Here is a 20,883-nt window from a genome sequence, read left to right as displayed (position 1 = left end):
AAACAGTGCGACTCAGGTCAGAAGCCTTCTGGAATCCAAGTAGTGACTGTAAGTATTGCCTTTTGAGAAACAGTAGCTGAACGAGTGTGAACTGTAAACTTTGAAATCAAAGTTTCAATCCCCACAGTGGTTGTTTTAAAAATCAGGAATCTCACAGGAAGCTACAAATGTCCAAAAGGCTATGCAAGAGAAAGTTTCAACAGCGACACCATGTGGCTACAAGGAACAACTGCAATGGACCCTCAATCACACTTCAGGGTTTTCTCAGGATGCCCTCAACCAAACTCAGGTGTGGACTGTGTCCTTGGGGAGGGAAAGCAGGTCACTGGAATGTTGTGTCTCAGAGTAGGACTGACCTGCATGGTGAGAGGGTGGGGGTCTTAGATGTGTGTGTGGGTCTATGGGTCAATGGCCCTCTGTCTTTCTCAAAAGTGACAAGTGCAGGTGGAGGAGTTGGGGTTAAATATGCCAGAGAGAGCCCTGGCAGGTTTGGCTTAGCAGACCGAACTGCAACCGAGGCCAAGGGCACAAAGCTTGCTTGCAGTTCGATCCGGCCCTGGTTAGGGCCTGGTCAGGGTCTTGCAGTAGGCAACCAATTGGTGTGTCTCTCTCATGTCGATGTTTCTTTCTTTCTTTCTCTCTCCCTCTCCCTCCCACCTTCCCTCCCTCCCACTTTATCTGAAGATAAATGGAAAAAATCCTCAGGTGAGGATTAAAAATAAAATTCCAGAGAGAGCAGAGAAGAATAAAATTATGTGTAAGAAACTTAAAATTTCACATAATAAATCATTTCTAGTATTATGATATGGACAAAAAGTAGTAAGTTGCTGGGGAAAACTGCTAATAGTTTCTCTAGGAATATGTAAGACCGCTATGGTAGATTGGAAAAGTGGCCACAGTTATTCATGTTTTGTTTTTGTTTTTGAAATACATATATCCATGCCTTTTGCAGAGTCTTTTCTTTAAAAGCGGAAGGTTTTTCCTTACTCTTCGTACCTAAGCTGGTCTGATGACTTGCTTTGGCCAATCGCACGAGGCAGAAGTGACGTTATATTGCCTCTGCTCACTTTCTTAGACCCTTGCAACCTCCATATATGAATAAGACCAGACTAGCCTCGAAGATGAGAGACCAAGTGGAGCAGAACCTGTCAGCCAAGGCCAAAGACATAGGGAAAAGGCTCAACAAGATCAGCAAAGCCAAACCTCATCACAGCTTTCAGCTACCCCCCAGTTAAACCTGCCACACAGACTCAGTGACTCATGACCCAGATAAATGTTTATTATTTTGTCTTTTTTTTTTTTCTTTATTGATTTTAGAGAGAGAGGAAAGGAGAGGGAGAGAGAGACAGAAACATCGATGAGAGAGAACCTCAATTGGCTGCCTCCTGCCTGCCCCCCACTGGGGATCGGGCCCATAGCCTGGACATGTGTCCTGACCGGGAATCAAACCAGTGACCTCTTGGTGCATTGGTTGATGCTCAACCACTGAGCCACACTGGCTGGACAATATTTATTATTTTAAACAAACAAGCAAACAAACAACCAAACAAAAAAGTGATCCCTGGCCGGTTTGGCTCAGCGGTTGGAGCATCGGCCTGCAGACCAGAGTCCCAGGTTCGGTTCCCACTAGGGGCACGTACCAAAAAAAAAAAAGTGATGTGTGCCCTCTCACAAGACAAGCCTCAGAACAGAAAGTTCTCTTCTCCAGATTTTCTATTCTTTCCAGATGGATAAGAATCTTCTCTTCCTCTCTTTCTGGATGTGCTAATTCACTTAGTCAATCATTTATTCACTCAATAGATTTTGTTTTCCAGTGTAAAGCACTTTGCCAGGCTTGGTGAGGGCACAGGGTGCAGGGTATAGGAAAACACAGGCCTGATGAATAGTCTGGTTTGGGCAGAAAGGAAATAAGCCTGGCCAAATAAGCCACAGAGTGCATTCGAATTCAGATGTGGGATCACTTTGCAGCTGTGTGACCTTTGGATATTTACTTAACCTTTCTGAGTTTTCCCTTCCTTATCTCACAAGCAGGGATAATACCTGGCTCTCACCATGGGGCGGGGGAGGGGCAAAAAATGTGCAAAGTGCTGTGCCCATGAGTCAGAATCACTTCCCACCCCCTGCCTTTGCTCAGTCACATCTCATCACATGAGCATCTCCCCCAGGAGGGAAGGAGTTTTCCTGAATTTGGGAGGTGTTTTGCTTTCAACAGTTCCTCACAGAAGGATCTGGGTGGGACCAGCCCAGATGGGAATTTGGCATCTTCCCAGCAGCCAGAGAGATTGACTGTAGGGGCACTGAGAAAGGGTAGGGCACACAGACCATTCTGCCAATCAAGCCTGATGTGAAGTGGTGATCTCTCCAAGCCTGCAGAGCTACAATCAAGTCTGGGTGACTCTTGTTTGGTTCTCCGCCTTGGCTGGGAGACTGAGCTGCAAAAAGGCTTCTGACCTGAGACATGGCATCCTGAGGTTTTGCCCACAACCAGGTCCTGAAGTGGGAAGCAAGTGGTAGTAGATGATGAGGTAGGGAATAAGCCACAAATAATCCTCAAACCCAGTCTTCTTTTTTTTTTTTTTATCCTCACCTGAGGACATTTTTCCATTTTTTGTTCAGGTAGAGTGGGAGGGGGAGAGAGGAAGAGAGAGAGAAACATCGATGTGAAAGGGACACATCGAGTGGCTGCCACCCGCACGACCAACCAGGGCCGGGGACAAACTGCAACCGAGGTACATGCCCTTAGCGGGAACCGAACCCGGGCCTCTTGGGACCGCAGGCCGACGCTCTAACCGCTGAGCCAAACCGGCCAGGGCAAACCCAGTCTTCTTTTTTCTCCTCTCAGAAACCCCTGACCTCAACCACAGCGTAACTAGAAAGAGCACACACTGGAGGTTTAGGTCACCTCCCGTCTTGCATTTCAGCCCAGAACTGGCACCCAGCTCAGGCCAGAGAGAAGGGGACCAGCCCCAGGGCTGAGAGCTGTGAGCACAGCTGCAGTACCCAGTGAGGTCGGTTACCACACTGCCCCCATGCCTCAGTTTCCCCTTACCACCAGGGTATTCTGTGAGAGGCGGATGGGGAAGCCAGATTCTGCAGGGGGCAGAAGTCCCTGGAGTGGGGGCAGCAGGGATGTGAGCATACATCCTGGTGGTCGTGATGGCCGTAAGGAAAACACTCACCCCATATACATCTCGGGCAGGACTAGCTTGACCCAAGCTGAGACCCTGTAGGGCAGAGACCGGAGCAATGGCTGTGGACTGATGGCCGAATCCCTTTTGTCACTGTCAGGAGTACATGCACCTCTTGTGCTGTCTGTGGTTGTGAACCTGAGTGTCTGAGTGTGAGAGAGCTGGGGGAAGGGAGTGTGGGGGAGAGGGCAAGGATGACTGGCCCTGCAGCTGGAAGGCTAAACCCAGAAATCCAGTCAGCGCAGTTGGGTGGACAACACTGTGGCAAGGAGAGGGGGAGCGAGAGGAGACAGACACAGTGGGGAATGGAGAAAAAAGAAGGAAATAGTGACAGGAGGCAGACAAACAGATGTGATCAGGAGGGAGAAAGGGAAAGAGGGAGGCAGAAGGGCTAAGAGCCAGGGCATCAGCAAGTCTATGAGAAGCTAGAAACGAGAAAAACACACTGAGAGACATCTTCAGAGGTGAAAAGAACGCTGTGTTACCATCTATCTTCCGATGGTCTCCCTCGCCAAGCTGTTGGTTTTGGAGGCAGGCACTAGCTTAAATCATCTCTACGCCCTCTGTGCTTAGCATGGTGCAGACATAAGGGCACCATATTTGTTGAACAAATAGAGAAAATACTAAGAAAAGGCAGGATTTTAAGATAGGAGGGCAGAGACAGAGATAGTGGCCCTGAGCTCAGACTTAAGAGTCATAGAGTCGTGCTTTTGGATCCCAGGTCTGCCGCTTCCTAACTGCATGAGCAGACTGAGCCCCTCCGAGCTGAGAGTTCACGTCAAGTCATGGAGGATGAATATCTGGGAAGCTCTCAGCAGACCTCCTGCGTGAGCTCCCAACAATGTCAGTTACTATTTTTATTATTTTTGTTTAATCCTCACCCGAGGAAATTTTTCCATATTTTGTTCAGATAGAGTGGGAGGGAGAGAGAGAGAGAGAGAAACATCGATGTGAAAGGGATACATGTGGTCGCCACCCGCACAACCCAACCAGGGCCGGGGACAAACTGCCACCGAGGTACATGCCCTTAGTGGGAACCGAACCCGGGTCTCTCTGGACCACAGGCTGACGCTCTAACTGCTGAGCCAAACCGGCCAGGCTTCAGTTACTACTATTACTGCTGTCACAGACCAGTAAGCGAGAGAGGGGCTGGCATAAATGGGTTCATGAATATCCTCCAATGAATGACTGTCCGCTCGAACTCCATGTCTGGCCACGTGACTCGTTTTCTTTGGCTGATGGGACAATGATGCACCTGATACCAGCAGAGATGCAGAGGTGTGAACGTAACAGCCTGTTTCTAGCTCCTTTCTTGGGGTTCTCCAACCTGCCAACGATTATAGCAGTGTAATCGAGCCCAGGGAAAAGCAGCCAGGGCACTCAGCCAATCCCGAGGCTTGGTTGAAATAATAAATAGTTGTTGTTTTAAGCCAGTAGTTTGGAGTGACTTGTTACGAGGCAATAGCTAGCTGACACAAGGCCATGGTTACCCTTGTCCTTTAGAACAGAGAGGCAGGGGAGGAGGGTGTCTAGGGGGGAAAAAGGAGAAACATCTGTAACAAAAATAAATTAATAAAAATTGAAAAACAAAAACAAAGAAACTGGAAGGCAGCCCTGGCCAATTTGGCTTCATGGTTAGAGCGTCGTCCTGCGGACGGAAGGGTCACAGGTTCAGTTCTGGTCAAGGGCATGTACCTCAGTTGCAGTTCAATCCCCGGCTCTGGTTGGGGCTGTGCGGAAGGCTACCAATTGATGTGTCCCTCTCACGTCAATGTTTCTCTCTCTCTCCCTTCCACTCTATCTAAAAAATTCAATGGAAAAATATCCTCGGGTGGGGATTAACAAAAAATAAAATAATGCTCTTTAAAAACAAAACAAAACACAGAAAACTGAAAGGCAAATAACAGAGGAAGTCGGGATCTGCCAGGTTTTATTTGTAGAGTTTAGTGAACTTGAACCAGAGAAAGCTGCAGAAGTGGTTTGGAGTCACAGGGAAGGGCTACCAGGCCCCGAGGGCACCCTCCAGGTGGAGGACAGAGGACACCAGAGGCAGGAGGAGGGTGGGGGCAAGTCCAGACAGCAGCAGCAGGGAGGGCTGCAGCATGGGCAGGCTGGGGCTTGAGAGGCGCAGGGCTCAGGCTGTGGGGTCGTACACCCGCCCCATGAACACCGGGACCCTGTGCTGCTGGTCCCAGAGCAGGAAGAGGAAGGGCTGCTGCACTTCGAAGAGCAGCAGGTTGCGGGCCACCGAGACCGCCGAGGCGGCCGCCGCCTCCACCCCGCTCTCCGTCAGCTCCAGCATCGACTGGTGCTGCATCGCAGAGACCTGAAGGTCCGGGTCCTCTGTCAGCCCGCACAGGTTGAGGTCGTAAGAAAAGTCATAGAAGTCTAGGGCAAAATGGGAAAACACAATGAGTCAAAGACCAGCACGAAACCCTCAGCTGCTGGAGACATTTGTCTGGAATTTTCTGGGTTGGTCTCCAGTCCTGATACTCTCATCTTCTTCCTCCTTGCTTATCAAAATATGTATCATACCTTCAGGTCCAGTTTCTGGGATCCTCTGCCAGGGGGCCCATCTTCACTCCAACCACCACCTTCTCTCAAGTGGTGAGAGGCCTTGTCCCTACCCCCAAACCCTGGAAAATGATGCTATTGCTTTCTTGTCAACAAGGACCTTGCAAGTGAGGGACTACATCAGAAAGAGGGCATATATTATCAAGTGAGGTCATATACTAGGAAACAAGATTATCTATTAGGAGGTCAAGTCCTTCTACAGAAAATTAAGTGATATATCTGGAAATGAGGTCGAAGGTCAGAGAGTGAGGCCAAAGGTTAGGAAACGGAGTCTCTGTGGCCTCTCCTAAACTCAGAAGCCTCCAGGCACCGTCTTATCCTGAGTGCTTCTTCCACAATCCATGGGGTGGGGGGGTGTTATGAAATGTCTCTGGGGAGGAGCATCCACGGCCCACCTTAGTCACCTGTCTGTCCAGTGTCGCAGTGAACCATGGTGGGAACAGTCGAGAGAGCTGAAGATGGGTACTGGTGCTCTGGCTCCCTTCTAACTAGCTCAAGGGATCTTGGCTAAGTCATGTCAACTTTCTGAGCCATTTCCTCAGCGATGTAATGAAATAACAGCACCTGTTTCTCTAACTTCCCGGACTGAGGGACAACCTGAGATTTTAGATGTAAAAAAGACTCTAGAGAGTGCTAAATGCATCTTAGGGACTCCCCCGTCCCCCACACCACCCTTTTCTCCTCTGAAGGACTGCGAGCTGCCAGGGCTCACCCAGATTCTCCATGACTGCCAGCATGTCCTGGTTGTTCTTGAGCTTGAATCGGGGCATCATCAGGAGTGTGGGCTGGAACTTGGTCATCTCTAGCTTCTTCATGAAGGCCTTGAAGACAGTGGGGTTGAGAGCCTGCTCAATGTCTTCGAGACTGTGTTTTATGTTCTGGGGTACCAGGATCACCATACTCAGGTTGTGGGTGAGCTGTAGCTGCCCCACCTGGGGAAAAAGAGATGACACCTTATCAGTCTTCCACCATCTGGGTCCCAAGGCTGATCTTCACTTTGCTGCTCCAATCTGCATCATTTCAGCAAGCAGCAGCCAGACCTAGGCTTCCAGGTGTTGCCATGAAATGGGGATGCCAGTTAGGTGAACAGTGCTGGTGTATCTCTGTGCTGGTGAGATGCAGAAGAATGAGCACAAGTTCCCAATCACACAAGCCGAGGAGGACACCCTGACTCTACCACCGATGAGCTATATAATACAGGCAAGTGATTTGATCTTTCTGAGCCCTGTCCCCTTCCTCTCAAGTGTGCTGTGCATAAAATATATAACGTGCCTAAGGTACTATCAGAGTTACCAGGTAAGTCCTTTTATTTATTTATTTTATTTTATTTTTATTTCTCACCCGAGGATATTTTTCCATTTATTGTAAGATAGAGTAGGAGGGAGAGAGAGACAGAGAGAAACATCGATGTGATAGAGCCATATTGACTGGTTGCCTCTCACAAGACCCGACCGGGGCCGGGGATGAACCACAACTGAGGTATGTGCCCTTGGACCAGAATCAAACCCATGAATCATTGGTCCATGGGCTGACTCTCTAACCACTAAGCAAAACTGGCCAGGGCTCAGGTCAGTCCGTTTAAAGATTTGATGGCTGTGCAGTGCCTTTGAGAGTAAGTATAAATCTCTTAATGTGACAGTCAAGACTATGTACAAGATAATCCTAGCTTACTTTTCCAGTTTGCCATTAGAAGGACTTTCACCGATGACCAGACAAAAAGATAAGAGAAGTGTGGGACCCCTGGGTCTAATATAGTGGTTCTCAACCCAGTGTGAATTTGCCCCAGTGGACACTTGGCAATGTCCAAAGACATTTTGGTTATCACAGCTGGAGGGGGGGCTCACACAGTGTTACTGGGATCTAGTGGGTAGAAGCCGGGGATCATGCTAAATCCTACAATGCATAACAAAGAATTATCCAACCCAAAATGTCAACAAGGGCGAGATACCTTAGACCAATAGGATATGAGACGATCATTGAAAGGGCATTGTGGTTAAAAGATGTACAAGAAGAAACTAGACTACAGAATCCAATTGGGAAATAAAGATATTAACTGAAACCAGTCAATAGTTGGTATTTTTAAAAGTGACCCAGAAGAAGCAGGATGTCAATTGCTATCAACTGAGGAGCACGGCCATGGGGTCCCTGTTGATGGAGGCTCCAACTAGGGTGTGATCATTTAGGCAGCATGTACCCTTCAAGTTCTGCATATGGGCATCAAATCTCTGACCAAAAAGTACTATGTTATGGTCTTGAATTTCCAAGCCAGTAGCCTGAACATACCTGAGCTGGTAAACCTAATCCTCTTAGTGGGATGAAGGTTCATTACGTCCCAGGAAGATTCAGAATTTTAAGTATGGGAATGACAAAGTAAACCAACTTCATAGTATTCACATCAGGTGATAAGTTCAGGATACTTTTAAGAGAATCAGACATGCCAGTTTTATGTTTTTAAGCAAAAAGTTATAGGATGATTTCACTAAGTTTGAGAATGATGTCGAGACGCTGGGTTAAAGTTGATTTACTCTATAAATTTAATTTTCAGTTCACAGGTGTTGGGAAGACATGGCCAACCAGGGCTGTAATTCTGCTCTGTCAGGTATGTGATACTTTGAATTTATAACATTAACACATTAAATAAGTATCTGTTTAAAATCCAAGAAAGCCAGACTGGTGTGGCTCAGTGGCTGAATATCGACCCATGCACCAAGAGGTCGTGGGTTCGATTCTTAGTCAGGGCACATGCCCAGGTTGTGGGCCTGATCGTCAGTGGGGGGCATGCAGAAAATGGCCAATCAATGTTCTCGCTCACTGATGTCTCTGTCTCTTCCCCTCTCCCTTCCTTGCTGTCTAAACTCAATAAAAAAAAATTATTAAAAAAAAAAAATCCAAGGAACTGTAAATACTGTTTTTTGTGTACAAAACACCTGCTCTGTTGACATAAAAAAGACATTGGGCCCTGTTTGGCCGGTTTAGCTCAGTGGTTATAGCATCAGTCCATGGACCAATGAGTTATGGGTTTGATTCCGGTCAAGGGCCTGTACTGCGGTTGCAGTTCGATCCCAGCCCTGGTCAGGGGTCATGTGGGAGGCAGCCAGTCGATGTGTCTCTCTCACGTTGATGTTTCTCTCTCTCTTCCCCACTCCTAACTTTATCTGAAGATAAATGGAAAAATATCCTCAGGTGAAGATTAAAAAAAAAAAAGGACATCGATACCTTCCCCCAATATACTCTGAGTTAGAGTGATGGCCTGAACGTGTCATATGGGTTCACTTTTTTCTGCCTTACATATGTTATTCTGATTCTGTTAAATAGTTATGAATGGTCAAATTCATTGGATGGGGATGAATGGGTAGAAAAGTGCATGAATGGTCCAAAGTCACCTCCTCTGTGAAGTCTTCCCAACCCTAGGCAAGCACCCTCCACTGAATTCATTCATTAATTCAGCCAACATATAATGAGCACTTATTATACGTAACAGTGTTCTAGGCACTGGGGACGTTATCGGAAACAAGATAGGTAAGGTTTCTGTTCCCAAGAAAAGAGAGAATATAAAGGGAGATAGACAATATTGTAATTAAATAAGCAAATAACATAATTCCAGGTAGTGATAAATGCCATCAATATAATAAAACAGTGATGTCATAGGGTGAGGAGGGGGCTACTTTAAGAAGGGAGAAGTCTCCTCTACCAAGGTGATCTTTGAGCTGACACTTGGGTGAGCAAAAGTGAAAATCTAAGTGAAAAGGGTCCAGGCCAGCAGTTCTCAACCTGTGGGTCGTGACCCCTTTGGGAGTCGAACGATCCTTTCACAGGGGTCACCTAAGACCACTGGAAAACACATATTTCGATGGCGATTCGTAACAGTAGCAAAATTACAGTTATGAAGTAGCAACGAAAATAATTTTATGGTCGGGGGTCGCCACAACGTGAGGAACTGTATCAGAGGGGTCGCAGCATTAGGAAGGCTGAGAGCCACTGGTGTAGGCAGAGGGAAAGTAAAGGACAGCTCCCAAGGTGGAAACAAGCCCGGTGTGTTCCAGGACACATCCTTTACTTCTCAGCCTGGAACCAAGTCACTGGGCGCCTCCCACTGTTTTCTATCTCATGGGTCTGTGTCTTGATGCCTGATGTCCTAACAAGGCAGAAATATCTGATCACCGGGCATGAGACAGTTTACTAACGAGAATCCTCTGGGTTCCATGTTTTCTGTCTTCCCTCCCTCCCCATCCACTGAAATGATACTGTTCAATTTCTGCTAAGGAACTTAAGCCTTTAAACACATGTGCACACACACACCCCATGTAGGCCCACACAGCGATACCTGTACATGTGCACACATACATGCACGTTGTACATGCATGCATACATCAGATGCACAGAACAGAAACATGACTCACTTTTTGCCATTTGATGGAGTAGAGATGACTGAAGAGACTTTAGAATCCTGCTTTCCAGCCTAAAATATACAATGCCTGCCCCGGCCAAGACTGGAGAAGGAAGAAAGAGAAGAGACAGGGTGGAAATACGAGGGAAGGAGTAGAAATTAGTAAGGGTGCACCCCAACCAATGGGGTCATAGCAGAAAAGAAATCAGGACACACAGGAGGCACGGAAACAGGAGTGGGAAGAGCTGAGAACTGACCTTGGCCTTCAACGTCGGGTCAGTGAAATGGGCCACTGGGTACTTCTTGCTGGTCATCATGGGCACTTTTATCACAGAGGATTTCAAGTGAAAGGGCTCCTTCCTGGTTTTTGTGCGAGCAAATGCTGTCTTCCATTTAGCTAGAGGGAAGAGGGGGAGGGTGACACTAACGTGGGTCGGGAAACGACATAGAGCTGAAATCTGTGTTAGCCAGGGGTAGGACAGGTACAATGGGATCCAGTCATGGAGCTTGGGGTCGGGTGGGTTTTGAAGCCAGGAGGGGAGGAAGAATTCAGGATGGAAAGATGACCTGGTCCAGGGCCCACTTACCACTTAGGTAGATAGCATTGAGGAGAACAAGGCGGGTGTCGGAGGGCAGGCTATCCAGCAGGTATTCGATCTTGTGGTTGGTGTTCTTTGCCACCCAACTGTTGATGAGATCCACGTTGACATCACTGTCATTTCCCAGGAGTCTAGGGCTGTCATACAGGTTCCGAGAGGCGTTTATAAAAGCGTCCCTTATGGCCAGGTCTGTGGAGCAGGTGGAGAGAAGAAGGCCTGAGTCCCCTGAGCACCCCCCCCTCACTTCCAAGAGCAGGCTTTGAGAGGGGGTGTGCTTTCCATCGATCTTAGTGCTCACTCCAATGAACACAGCGTGTTGGAGCAGAGGTCCAGGCCGCTCAGCCACTCCTATTATAGATGTGACGATGAGGCTCAAAGAAGGCAAACCCTGAACTTGGAGCAGAACTCGTCCTAGGCCACACCTGCCCCAGCTCGCCATGTGAGCATGGCTCAGCAAGGTAACTCTGAACTTGCATTTGCCTGTATTTTCCTTCCTTTCTTTTTTTAATTCAAGGGGCAACAGACTCAGTGAAAATCTGTAAAAAGACTTCTTGGCTTTTGCTCCAAAGCCCAGGTCCACTAAAGAAAATAGTGTTGAAAGAGAAACTTTTTCTGGACTAAGTAACTGATATTGAATGCAGTTGTATTTTCCACTAACCCAGCAACACAGAGGATAAAGCTGATTTATAGCAAATAAGTAAATGCAATGTTACTCAAATACCTCTGAGCCATATTTTCCCACCTCTAAAAAGAGGGTTGTTTTTTTTTCATGTTGTTTTTCTGTATTTTCTCAGATTCTACAGTGAATAAGTATTGTTTTCATTAAAAAAAAAAAAGACAAAAAAAATGTTTCCCCTTCATTTAAAGAGAGGGTCACCCTGGCCAGTGTGGCTCAGTGGGTTGGGCATTGTCCTATGCACCGAAAGGTTGCCTGTTCAATTCCCTGTCAGGGTACATGCTTGGGTTAGGGGCTTGATCCCCAGTAGAGGGTGTGCAGGAGGCAGCTGATGGATGTTTTTTGCATCCGTGTTTCTCTCTCTCCCCCCCCTCCCTTCCTCTCTCTTTAAAAGTCAATTTAAAAAAAAAAAAAAAGAGTAAAGAGGGTCAGACTAGACCAGCAGTTTTCAAACCTTTTCAAGCAACAAACTGTTTTCAAAGAAAGTTATGTTTGAAGCCCACTGTATAAAAGGGCTGTGGTTGAAGCCAGGTGGGAGCTTAGAGCCCAGCCCAGTTGGCTCCTCTCCTTCACACAGGAAGTGGCACCCCCTCCCCACTCTTCCTCCCCGATCCCCACTTCCACTATGACTTCTGAAGCTGCTCTAGGGCTCTGTGGACCAAACTTTGAAAAAAGTGCATTCAATCATTTCGAAAATCTATTACTCTTATTACCTATTAATCATCTAATACATGTAAATGACAACAAATTCATTGAATATAAAAAAAAAAAGTACAAACACTAGGAGACCCAAGACTCCCCTGACCCAGATCAGCAAACATTTTTTGGCCTATTTTGTGTGTATAGCTCTCTAGCCCTATTTATGAACTCTCAGTCTAAACAGAGTTGACGAATGCAAATGATCTGCCCACAGTCTCACCACGGGGACTATCTGTCTGCTGAGGCCCTCACCTGCTCTGCAGTCCATCCTGGATGCTCTACCTCTAACATTCCCTCTGTCCTTTTCCCCAGTGCTGGGTGCCCCTCAGAATCCCCTCAGGACCTTGCTCAGCAGGAGCTCCCCTCCCTGGCCCTCACCTGGGCTGTGAAAGATCTGAGAGACTGAAGTGAAGCCTTTGGACGTGAAAGCCTTCAGGGCCTGGTGGACGCAGGCGAAGTCGCTGGGGTAGGAGAGGACGGTCTCCAGGTTTTGCTTGGTGGTGTTCCCAGCCCCTACAACGAAAGGCAGAGATGAGGGCCAACAGCAGGAGGCATGGGGGAGCCACCATCAGAACCACTTTGGAGGGACCAGGCTGGCATGGGGCATCGTTGGACTGCTATGCAGGGGATCGCATATCATTAGAGCCAGGGGAAGTGTGATTTCGGGAGATGGTACCCATACCAGAAAGACAGGGGTGGGGGAATTATGAATAATCATGGTTAGGCTTTTCCAGAGTTTCTAATACTCTCCTTCTCTATTTTTTCTACCTAATTTTTATCCCACTCATCATTCAAAGCCTGGTCCAATCACTGCCTGTTCCACACAAACTAGTATTGGTTGGTTTGGGTTTACCAGGGTTCATCCTATAGGCAGGGACACTAGCTCACTATTAAGAGGAGACATCATTGCCCCAGTCGGTTTGGCTCGGCGGTCAGAGCGCCGACCTGTGGTCCAGAAAGGCCCGGGTTGGGTTCCCGCTAAGGGCACCGACCTCGGTTGCGGTTTGTCCCTGGCCCTGGTTGGGCCGTGTCGGAGGCAGCCCCTCGATGTGTCCCTTTCACGTCGATGTTTCTCTCTCTCTATTTCTCTCCCTTCCACGCTATCTGAACAAAAAATGAAAAAATGTCCTCGGATGAAGATTTAAAAAAAAAGAGGAGACATCAGTCCTGCCTGGGTAGCTTGATTGGTTAGAACAACGTCCTAATATGCCAAAGTTTGTGGGTTAGATCTCCGGTCAGAGCACATATAAGAAGCAACCAATAAATGCATAAATAAGTGGAACAACAAATTGATGTTTCTCTCTTGTGCTCTCCCTCCCTCTCTCTCAATAAAAAAAAAAAAATCAATAAATAAAATTAAAAAAGAAAGAGGAGACATTAGAAAATCATTAGTGGGTGGATGTTCAATATCCTTTTAGATATTCATTATTAAATATTTATTGTACATTTTCTATGTAGTAACAGATCAAATTTATTGAGCACTTACTTGGTTTCAGATATTATAAGTGCTTCTCCCATATTACCTCATTGAATCACAATAACTCTTTTACATAAGGACAATTACTATCTCGACTGTGCAGATGAGGAAACTGAGATTTAGAAGGCTAAGTAAGCCCTGGCAAGTTTGGCTCAGCGGTTAGAGCGTTGGCCTGTGGTCCAGAGAGACCCGGGTTTGGTTCCTGCTAAGGGCACATACCTCGGTTGCAGTTTGTCCCAGACCCTGTTTGGGTCCTGCGGGAGGCAGCCACTTGATGTGTCCCTTTCACGTCGATGTTTCTCTCTCTCTGTCTCTCCCTCTCTTTCCCTCCCACTCTATTTGAACAAAAAATGGAAAAATGTCCTCAGGTGAGGATTAAATAAATAAATAAATAAAAGGTTAAGTGAGCCCAGCTGGTGTGGCTCAGTGGGTGAGCGTTGACCCATGCACCAAGGGGTCACCAGTTCAATTCCTGTTCAGGGCACATGCCAAGGTTGTGGGCCCGAACCCCAGTGGGGGGACATGCAGAAGGCGGCCAAACAATGTTCTCTCTCATCAGTGTTTCTATCTCTCTCTCCCTCTCCCTTCCTTTCCCTCTAAAAATCAATAAAGAAAAAAAAATAGGTTAAGTGATCTACTGAATTTAAAATCACAGAATTGATAAGTGGAGATGGAGACAGGATTCAAGCCGTATCTTCTGGGCAATAAAGAAATTAACCGATCCCTGGCCAGTGTGGCTTAGTTGGTTGGAGCACTGTCCTGTGCACCAGAAGGTTGTGGGTTCAATTCCCAGTCAGGGCATGTGCCTAGGGTTCAGGTTTGATCCCAGGTTGGGGCGTGTATGGGAGGCAACCAGGCGATGTCTCTCTCTCACATCGGTGTTTCTCTCTCTCCCTTCATCCTTCTCTAAAATCAATTAAAAAAAACAAAAAAAAAACCCCTGAAACCAATCAACTGAAATGTGCCTTCAGGGGTTATTTGGCAATGTCTGAGGATACTTTGGCGGTCCTAACTGGGCGGATGCTACTGGCATCGAGTAGGTAGAGGTTAGAGATGTTATGACTCTGGGACTCCAGAGGAAAGGTTCTTATCTATGTTCACTCTGTTGTCTCTAGTAGCCTTCCTGGGATTTCCCCCTCAGAGTGACAGTGCTGTCTCCACTGCTTGTAGCCACTTGTTTGTGTCATTCCCAGGGTAATTAATCTGTGGCTCTTGACAGTGACCTTCAGGAAGGCAGAGGGATTGACATTTGTTTGATCTCTTATCAAGCCAGGCACTGGGTTATCTGCTTAATTTTCTGAGGTAAATACAACCATCTCCATTTTACACGTGAGGACTCAGGCTCGGAGATGTTAAGTGATCTGCCCAATGTCACACAGCTAGAAAGCAGCACTGTTGCCCTGGCCAGTTTGGCTCAGCAGTTAGAGCGTCGGTCTGTGGTCCAGAGAGACCCGGGTTCAGTTCCCGCTAAGGGCAGGTACCTTGGTTGCAGCTTGTCCCCGGTCCTGTCGGTCGTGTGGGTGGCAGCCACTCCATGTGTCCCTTTCACATCGATGTTTCTCCCTCTCTCTCTTCTTCCTACTCTATCTGAACAAAAAATGGAAAAATGTCCTCGGGTGAGGATAAAGAAAATAAAAAAAATAAAAATAAAAAAAAAGAAAGCAGCACTGTCATGATTCTACTTTACTTTGATCTCTTTCGGTGCTTTCATCTCCCTTATTATCTGATCTTGAACCATGGTTAGTATCTGGGACATTGTTTTATATGTTCTTGTATGGTCCATAGGGTTTTTATAATCAATAGTACCTATTAAATCATTGTTATATGAAAATTCAAGAAAAAACATCACACCCCCCCATCCCCCAAATGTAGCCCGTTTTTATAGCGTCTTCACTGAGACCTAGCTTTGTAGGTGTCTGGGTTGGGGAATCTCACGGGAGGGTCCAACATACAACCTGAAGAGAACTCGTCAGGTTCTTACCAAGCAGGACCTGAGTGAGCAGGCTGGCAATGCTGAAGGGTGAGAAGATCATATTGGTCTCGGCCTTCTTCACTGACGAGAAGGAGTGGTAGAGCTTCACAGAGAAATCCATCAAAGCCTCCTCCAGTATGGTCTCTGCTGAAGGAGTCTCCAACTCAGGACAGTAAGTATCAGGCGCCGGGCAGAGGGGCCCAGTAGTGGGCTGGGTAGTTGGGTAGCTAGGTTGAGTGGTTGACTGCAAAGTGCTATTGGCAAATGGGATGGTTGAGTTGGTTGCCGGCGTGGTGTGTTGAATGGATTGATTCTTGGGGATCTCTTTCTCTAAGATGTCTCCTTCGCTTTCCCCTGGCGGGCTCTCTGGATCTGTGGGGATCTCTTTCTCTAAGATGTCTGCTTCGCTTTCCCCTGGCGGGCTCTCTGGATCTGTGGGGATCTCTTTCTCTAAGATGTCTGCTTCGCTTTCCCCTGGCGGGCTCTCTGGATCTGTGGGGATCTCTTTCTCTAAGATGTCTGCTTCGCTTTCCCCTGGCGGGCTCTCTGGATCTGTGAGGATCTCTTTCTCTAAGATGTCTCCTTTGCTTTCCCCTGGCAGGCTCTCTGGATCCGTGAGGCTGTGGCTGGTACCATTTGGATTTGAGGAGGCTCTATCCTGTGGGTCAAGAAACTGTGTTTCAGTTTTCTATGAGGCACAGTCCCCTCAAATACTCAAAGCAGGAAGAAAAGGTGGGGATGTGGACAATGTCCTGTACCCAAGATAATTTCAGAAAAGGCCTGGTGGGTGAGGGGCCTGCCTGGAGCCATGGCCAGGAATTCCTTCAGGGTAGGTGGCAAGGCAGGACCGGGTTGGGGTGGGGGCAGGGATGTTCTCTGCAGAAGATGTGGAGCAGGCAGGGACTTTGTCATCGAAGACCAATTACTGCCATATAGGAAGCTGTTTCCCAAACTTTGGATTATATATATATATATATCTCCACCCGTCTTGGGTCACTTGCCTGCCCAGTACAGACATTTAAGCTTGTGGCCTTTGCTTTAGAATAGTGTTTTTTCAAATTGTGGGTTGCAACCCATTAGCAGGTATTAAAAACGGAAGGAAGGAAGGAAGAAAGGAAGGAAGAAAGGAAGGAAGGAAGGAAGGAAGGAAGGAAGGAAGGAAGGAAGGAAGGAAGGGGGGGGAGGAAGAAATAGTATTAACCAGTGGCTCTCAACCAGAGACAATTTTGACCTCAGAGGGCGTGGGGCAATGTTTGGAGGCATTTTTGGTTGTCATAAGGGAGAGAAGGGGGTGGGTGAAAGGCACTACTGGAATCAGTGGGGGGAGGCCAGCGATACAGCAAGACATCCCACAATGCATAGGGCAGCCTCTCATACTGAGGAAATACCCAGCTCCAACTGCTGATTGCTCTGCGTTGAGAAACCATGCATTATCCCCATTTCACTGATAAAAGAAAGTGATGCTGAGACATACTAACTGTCCCAGGGTCTCGCAGAAGCTGGAGGAAAACCAGGTGTCAAACCTCAGTCTGATCCATGTTCCCTGTGGGTGCCACCTTCTACACACATGAACACAAAGGCCAGAGTAAGCATCCACCTTGCTCTGGACTCAGTCCTTACCCCTGAGTTCCCAGACCACTGGAACCTCTTACTGCAGCTACCACCCACCCAGGCCCGGGTATGTCCTCCACCCCTCCTCAGTTTTTACAGGCCCAGCCTCAGGAGAACCTGTGTCTCAGCTGCTAAACCCCCACCTTGCAGCTCAGGGTCCACAATAACCCTTGCTTTTATATCACAAAGTGCTGTCCATCTCCTTGCCCTGTTTGGTCTTTCTCCTTTATTCCCTCCACTTTATAAATCAGGGCAGGTAGGCTAGGAGAAGTGACTTGCTCAAGGCCACCAGGCTGGTGCCTAGTGGGCCAGGATTCGAACCTTCGCCCGTCTGAGTATCTAGCTCTTTCCAGTCTCTCTACGAATGGAGTTGCAAGGAGCATCCTGGCTGATCCTAAGAGGAGCTCTCCGCATTCCCCGGGGCCTGAAGGGTTAATCCTAAGCACCCCACCCCCACCCCATCCCCCATCCTACGAAAGGCCACTCACCCCAGCCAACAGCAGCAGCAGCAGGAGGGTCAGCGGGGTCAGCCTGGAGGCCATCTGGGAGGCGATGTCAGTCCAGACCTGCGGAGCCAGCCAGAGTTGGAGCCAGCTTCGAGGCCCAGGGCCCACCCTGGGGCCCGCCCTCATTCCATTCAGGCCCTAGACCCTCTCAGCGAACGCCCTCTCCTGGCCACCTTCTCCCAGGCTCCTCCCTCTGTTTTGTTTTCCCAAAACCGCTCCCCTTTCCCGGCACTGGCTGGCTCAGTCTTCCCCCACAGGCCCGGGTCTCCGTCCATCTGTTCCATCTGGGGGTCCTGCTTTAGCCAAACAATGAGGCCAGAGGCAGGGGAGGAGGGGAGGTCCAGAGGGGGCTGGGTACCACAGCCCAGAAGGGGAGGGGGCGGGGGAGGGGAGAGGAAGGACGGGGGAGGGGAGAGGGAGGGGAAGGAGGGAGGCAGAAGTCTCAAGTGGAAGCAAGTATGTAGAGACTGCAGAGAGAAAAAGGGGGGGGACTGGGGGAAGGAAATAGGGAAATGAAAAGACACCCCCCCCCCCAATATCCCCTCCCAAGAACCAAACCTGCTCCCAACTCCTGGTCACTGGGCAGCTTTAGTGCAAACTGAGTGGATAGTCCCACGGGGTCAGGAAGGGTGGGGTGTATATCTGTGGGGGGGTTGATCTTCGCTATTGGCTGGCCCAGGACACTGCCCAGTTACAAATTAAGGATGATTGATCGCTGGTGTTAGTTCCCGTAAATCACGACGTGAGGAATCCCCTGGTGGGCTTTGGGGGCTGGACCCGGGTTTTAGCCTAGAACCTTTTGGGGGCTGGGGATGGGGAAGCTTGGGCGCAGCTCTCAGCTTTACAGAAGGAAGCGCCCCCCTCCAGGTTCACGAGTCATGATAAAAACAGCACGGACACAAATTGTTCCAGAGTTTGCAGGCAACCAGATAGTCGGGAATTGCTCATCTCAGCTGATCTTCTAAGTAACCCTTTGGAAAATGGCCCCTTTGTGCCCATTTGATAGCTGAGAAACTGAGCCTTGGTGCACTTACTGACTCCAGATATACTTCACTTGGAGATAAGCCTGGGTTGGATCTTAATCTCCTGAAGTCCAAACCTGGCCCCTGCTCTCCCCGTGTGCTGGGTGGGTGTGCTGTTCCTCTTCTTTTTTGATACAGTCAAGGGATCTGGGACACCAGTCCAGTGAGCATCGGTCCAAAGTTGGGTGTATGCGTTTGCCGGCCAGGGGACATTTGCAGTGACCTGGGAACCAACAGCCCTGGCTTCCCTCTTCGGATCTGTCCTCTCAGGGTTGCCGGATAAAATGCAGGAAGCTCAGTTGAATTTGAATTTCAGATAAACAAACAATTTTTTTGAAGTCTGTTCCATACAATATTGGAACATAATTATACTAAAAACATTTTTGTCATTTACCTAAAATTCAAATTTAACTAGGCATTCTGTATCTTATCCGCTGAATCTAGCAACCATACCTCCTTTGAAAAACCAGGCGGTCTCATGACCTGATAAAGCTCTCGCGGTCTATGACCGTCTCACTGCTGGGCCTGTCCGGTTGGGCACAGGCATGATAGTTGGCTGCTAGCACCAGAACTGCTACTCAAGGGACTGACCAGAGAGAATATTTGTATGTCTCCTTGGGGGTTCTTGGAAAAGACCCTTAAAGACTCTGCACCTGCTTTTCGGGAACTTCATTCTCTGTGGCCACTTAGGAACCTCCCACACCCCGGGGAAGTTTCTTCACATCGGTACCGAAATAAAATGGAGTCACTCTAGTCAAGCTACTAAATTATAAAATCAAGAAGGCTGAGGCATGAGGAAACAATTCTATTCTTTTTTAAAAAAAATGTTTTTATTGATTTCAGAGATAGATAGATAGATAGATGATAGATAGATAGATAGATAGATAGATAGATAGACAGACACCAGTGTGAGAGAAACATTGACTGAACCCACAACCTGGGCACATGCCCTGACTAGGAGTTGAACCAGCAACCTTTTGGTGTACGGAATGATGCTTAACCAACTGAGCCACACCAGCTAGAGTTATTCTATTCTTGTTTTAATTAACCGGGGGACTTAAACTTTTGAATTTGCCAGTCCTGTGTCAATGCCTGGACACACATCAAGTCTCCAGATAACCTTCTGGTTACCCTCTGAGAGGACTCATGTATCCAGACCACCTGACATCCTTCATCCAGACTAATAACCATCCTGGACTAACCCTAGGGCTGAGAATAAAGGCCTGATTTTTTTTCAAGAACGCTTTTTTTACTATAAGAACGCTTAACTTTCCTTTCTTCTTCGGAACACTTCTGGTTTGTGCCTACCTGTATTGCTGGTACGCGAACTCTAAGACCCTAGAATAAATTGTTATCACTTATTTCTAGCCAAAGCCTCCAGACTCTTTTTGAGTTTACTTGACACATTGTTGGAGCAGCTGCACACACATCACTTCTCTATCCCAGGGCCCAACTGAGGGCCTCGAAGGCACATTGAGCTTGTGGATTCTGGGAAATGGGTCAGCCAAACAAAAAGAAGTTGGTGGAAAACAACCTCAGTTTTCCTCTCCTTAATTCTCACGACACCTATGAAGTGCCTGCTGATATTAATCCCACCTTAAATGAAACAACAACAAAAAAGAGATTCACAGAAATGAACTGATTCAGCCAACATAGCTAGTAAGTGACAGAGCCAAAATATGGACCAAGTCTGCTTGACCCTGAAAACTACTGGCTTACACCAGAGCTAGCCTGAAAGCAGGCAGCAGACAGCATCCTGTGCCCAGCTGCAGGAGTCTGGTGCTCTGTGGACCAAAGTCTTAGGGTGGACAAGGCCTGGTGGAGAGGTTTCCCAGTGTGTGATCTACCACCGTCAGCCATCTCAGCTCTCTGGCCAAAGCCATCGCTGTACTCGGGACATTTAGCAGTGTGTCTGCTCTGTGGAGACTTTCCTGCCTGAAGAAGCTGGAGCTGAAGTTGAAGGTCTTCTTGACTGAGACATGAGCACTTTCCCCCAAGTGTGCCCAGAGGTTGACTTAACTGAGGTGTTTGGAGAATTCTTTCCTAGCTTGGGTGTTCAGTCAGCTTAGGGCTGTGACAGTCCTTCCCCCAACCCTGGGGGGCAGGTCTAGGGTTTCTAGGGCATGAGAACCTTCCCTTCTGGTGGATGAGGAGGTATGAGCCCACTGGGGT

The 20,883-nt window shown here is 48.0% G+C and overlaps 1 protein-coding gene across 1 annotated transcript; it reads right to left on the bottom strand.

Annotated features, from left to right (window-relative positions):
- Window positions 1-5,101: 5,101 nt before the first annotated feature.
- On the bottom strand, window positions 5,102-18,296 carry SERPING1 (serpin family G member 1). The gene is made up of 8 exons (XM_036258672.1): window positions 18,248-18,296; window positions 17,672-17,749; window positions 15,582-16,230; window positions 12,502-12,636; window positions 10,737-10,937; window positions 10,407-10,546; window positions 6,475-6,694; window positions 5,102-5,576 (listed from the first exon to the last, which is right to left on the bottom strand). The coding sequence occupies exons 2-8, from the start codon at window positions 17,723-17,725 to the stop codon at window positions 5,323-5,325; spliced, it is 1,653 nt and encodes a 550-aa protein (XP_036114565.1). The 5' UTR covers window positions 17,726-17,749; window positions 18,248-18,296; the 3' UTR covers window positions 5,102-5,322.
- Window positions 18,297-20,883: the final 2,587 nt, after the last annotated feature.

The sequence above is a fragment of the Molossus molossus genome, unplaced genomic scaffold (genome assembly GCF_014108415.1).
Source record: "Molossus molossus isolate mMolMol1 unplaced genomic scaffold, mMolMol1.p scaffold_m16_p_13, whole genome shotgun sequence".
NCBI lineage: Eukaryota > Metazoa > Chordata > Mammalia > Chiroptera > Molossidae > Molossus > Molossus molossus.
The sequence above is the reverse complement of the archived record's forward strand: the minus strand, read 5'-3'. Positions and strand labels throughout refer to the sequence as shown.

Excerpts from the sequence above, each read along its gene's own strand:
- SERPING1 (XM_036258672.1), bottom strand. The coding sequence starts at position 17,725 with ATGGCCTCCAGGCTGACCCCGCTGACCCTCCTGCTGCTGCTGCTGTTG. Across the intron at positions 10,547-10,736 it reads CAATGCTATCTACCTAAGTG|CTAAATGGAAGACAGCATTT; the intron begins GTAAGTGGGCCC and ends TCTTCCCTCTAG. Across the intron at positions 6,695-10,406 it reads ACCCGACGTTGAAGGCCAAG|GTGGGGCAGCTACAGCTCAC; the intron begins GTCAGTTCTCAG and ends CTTTTTCCCCAG.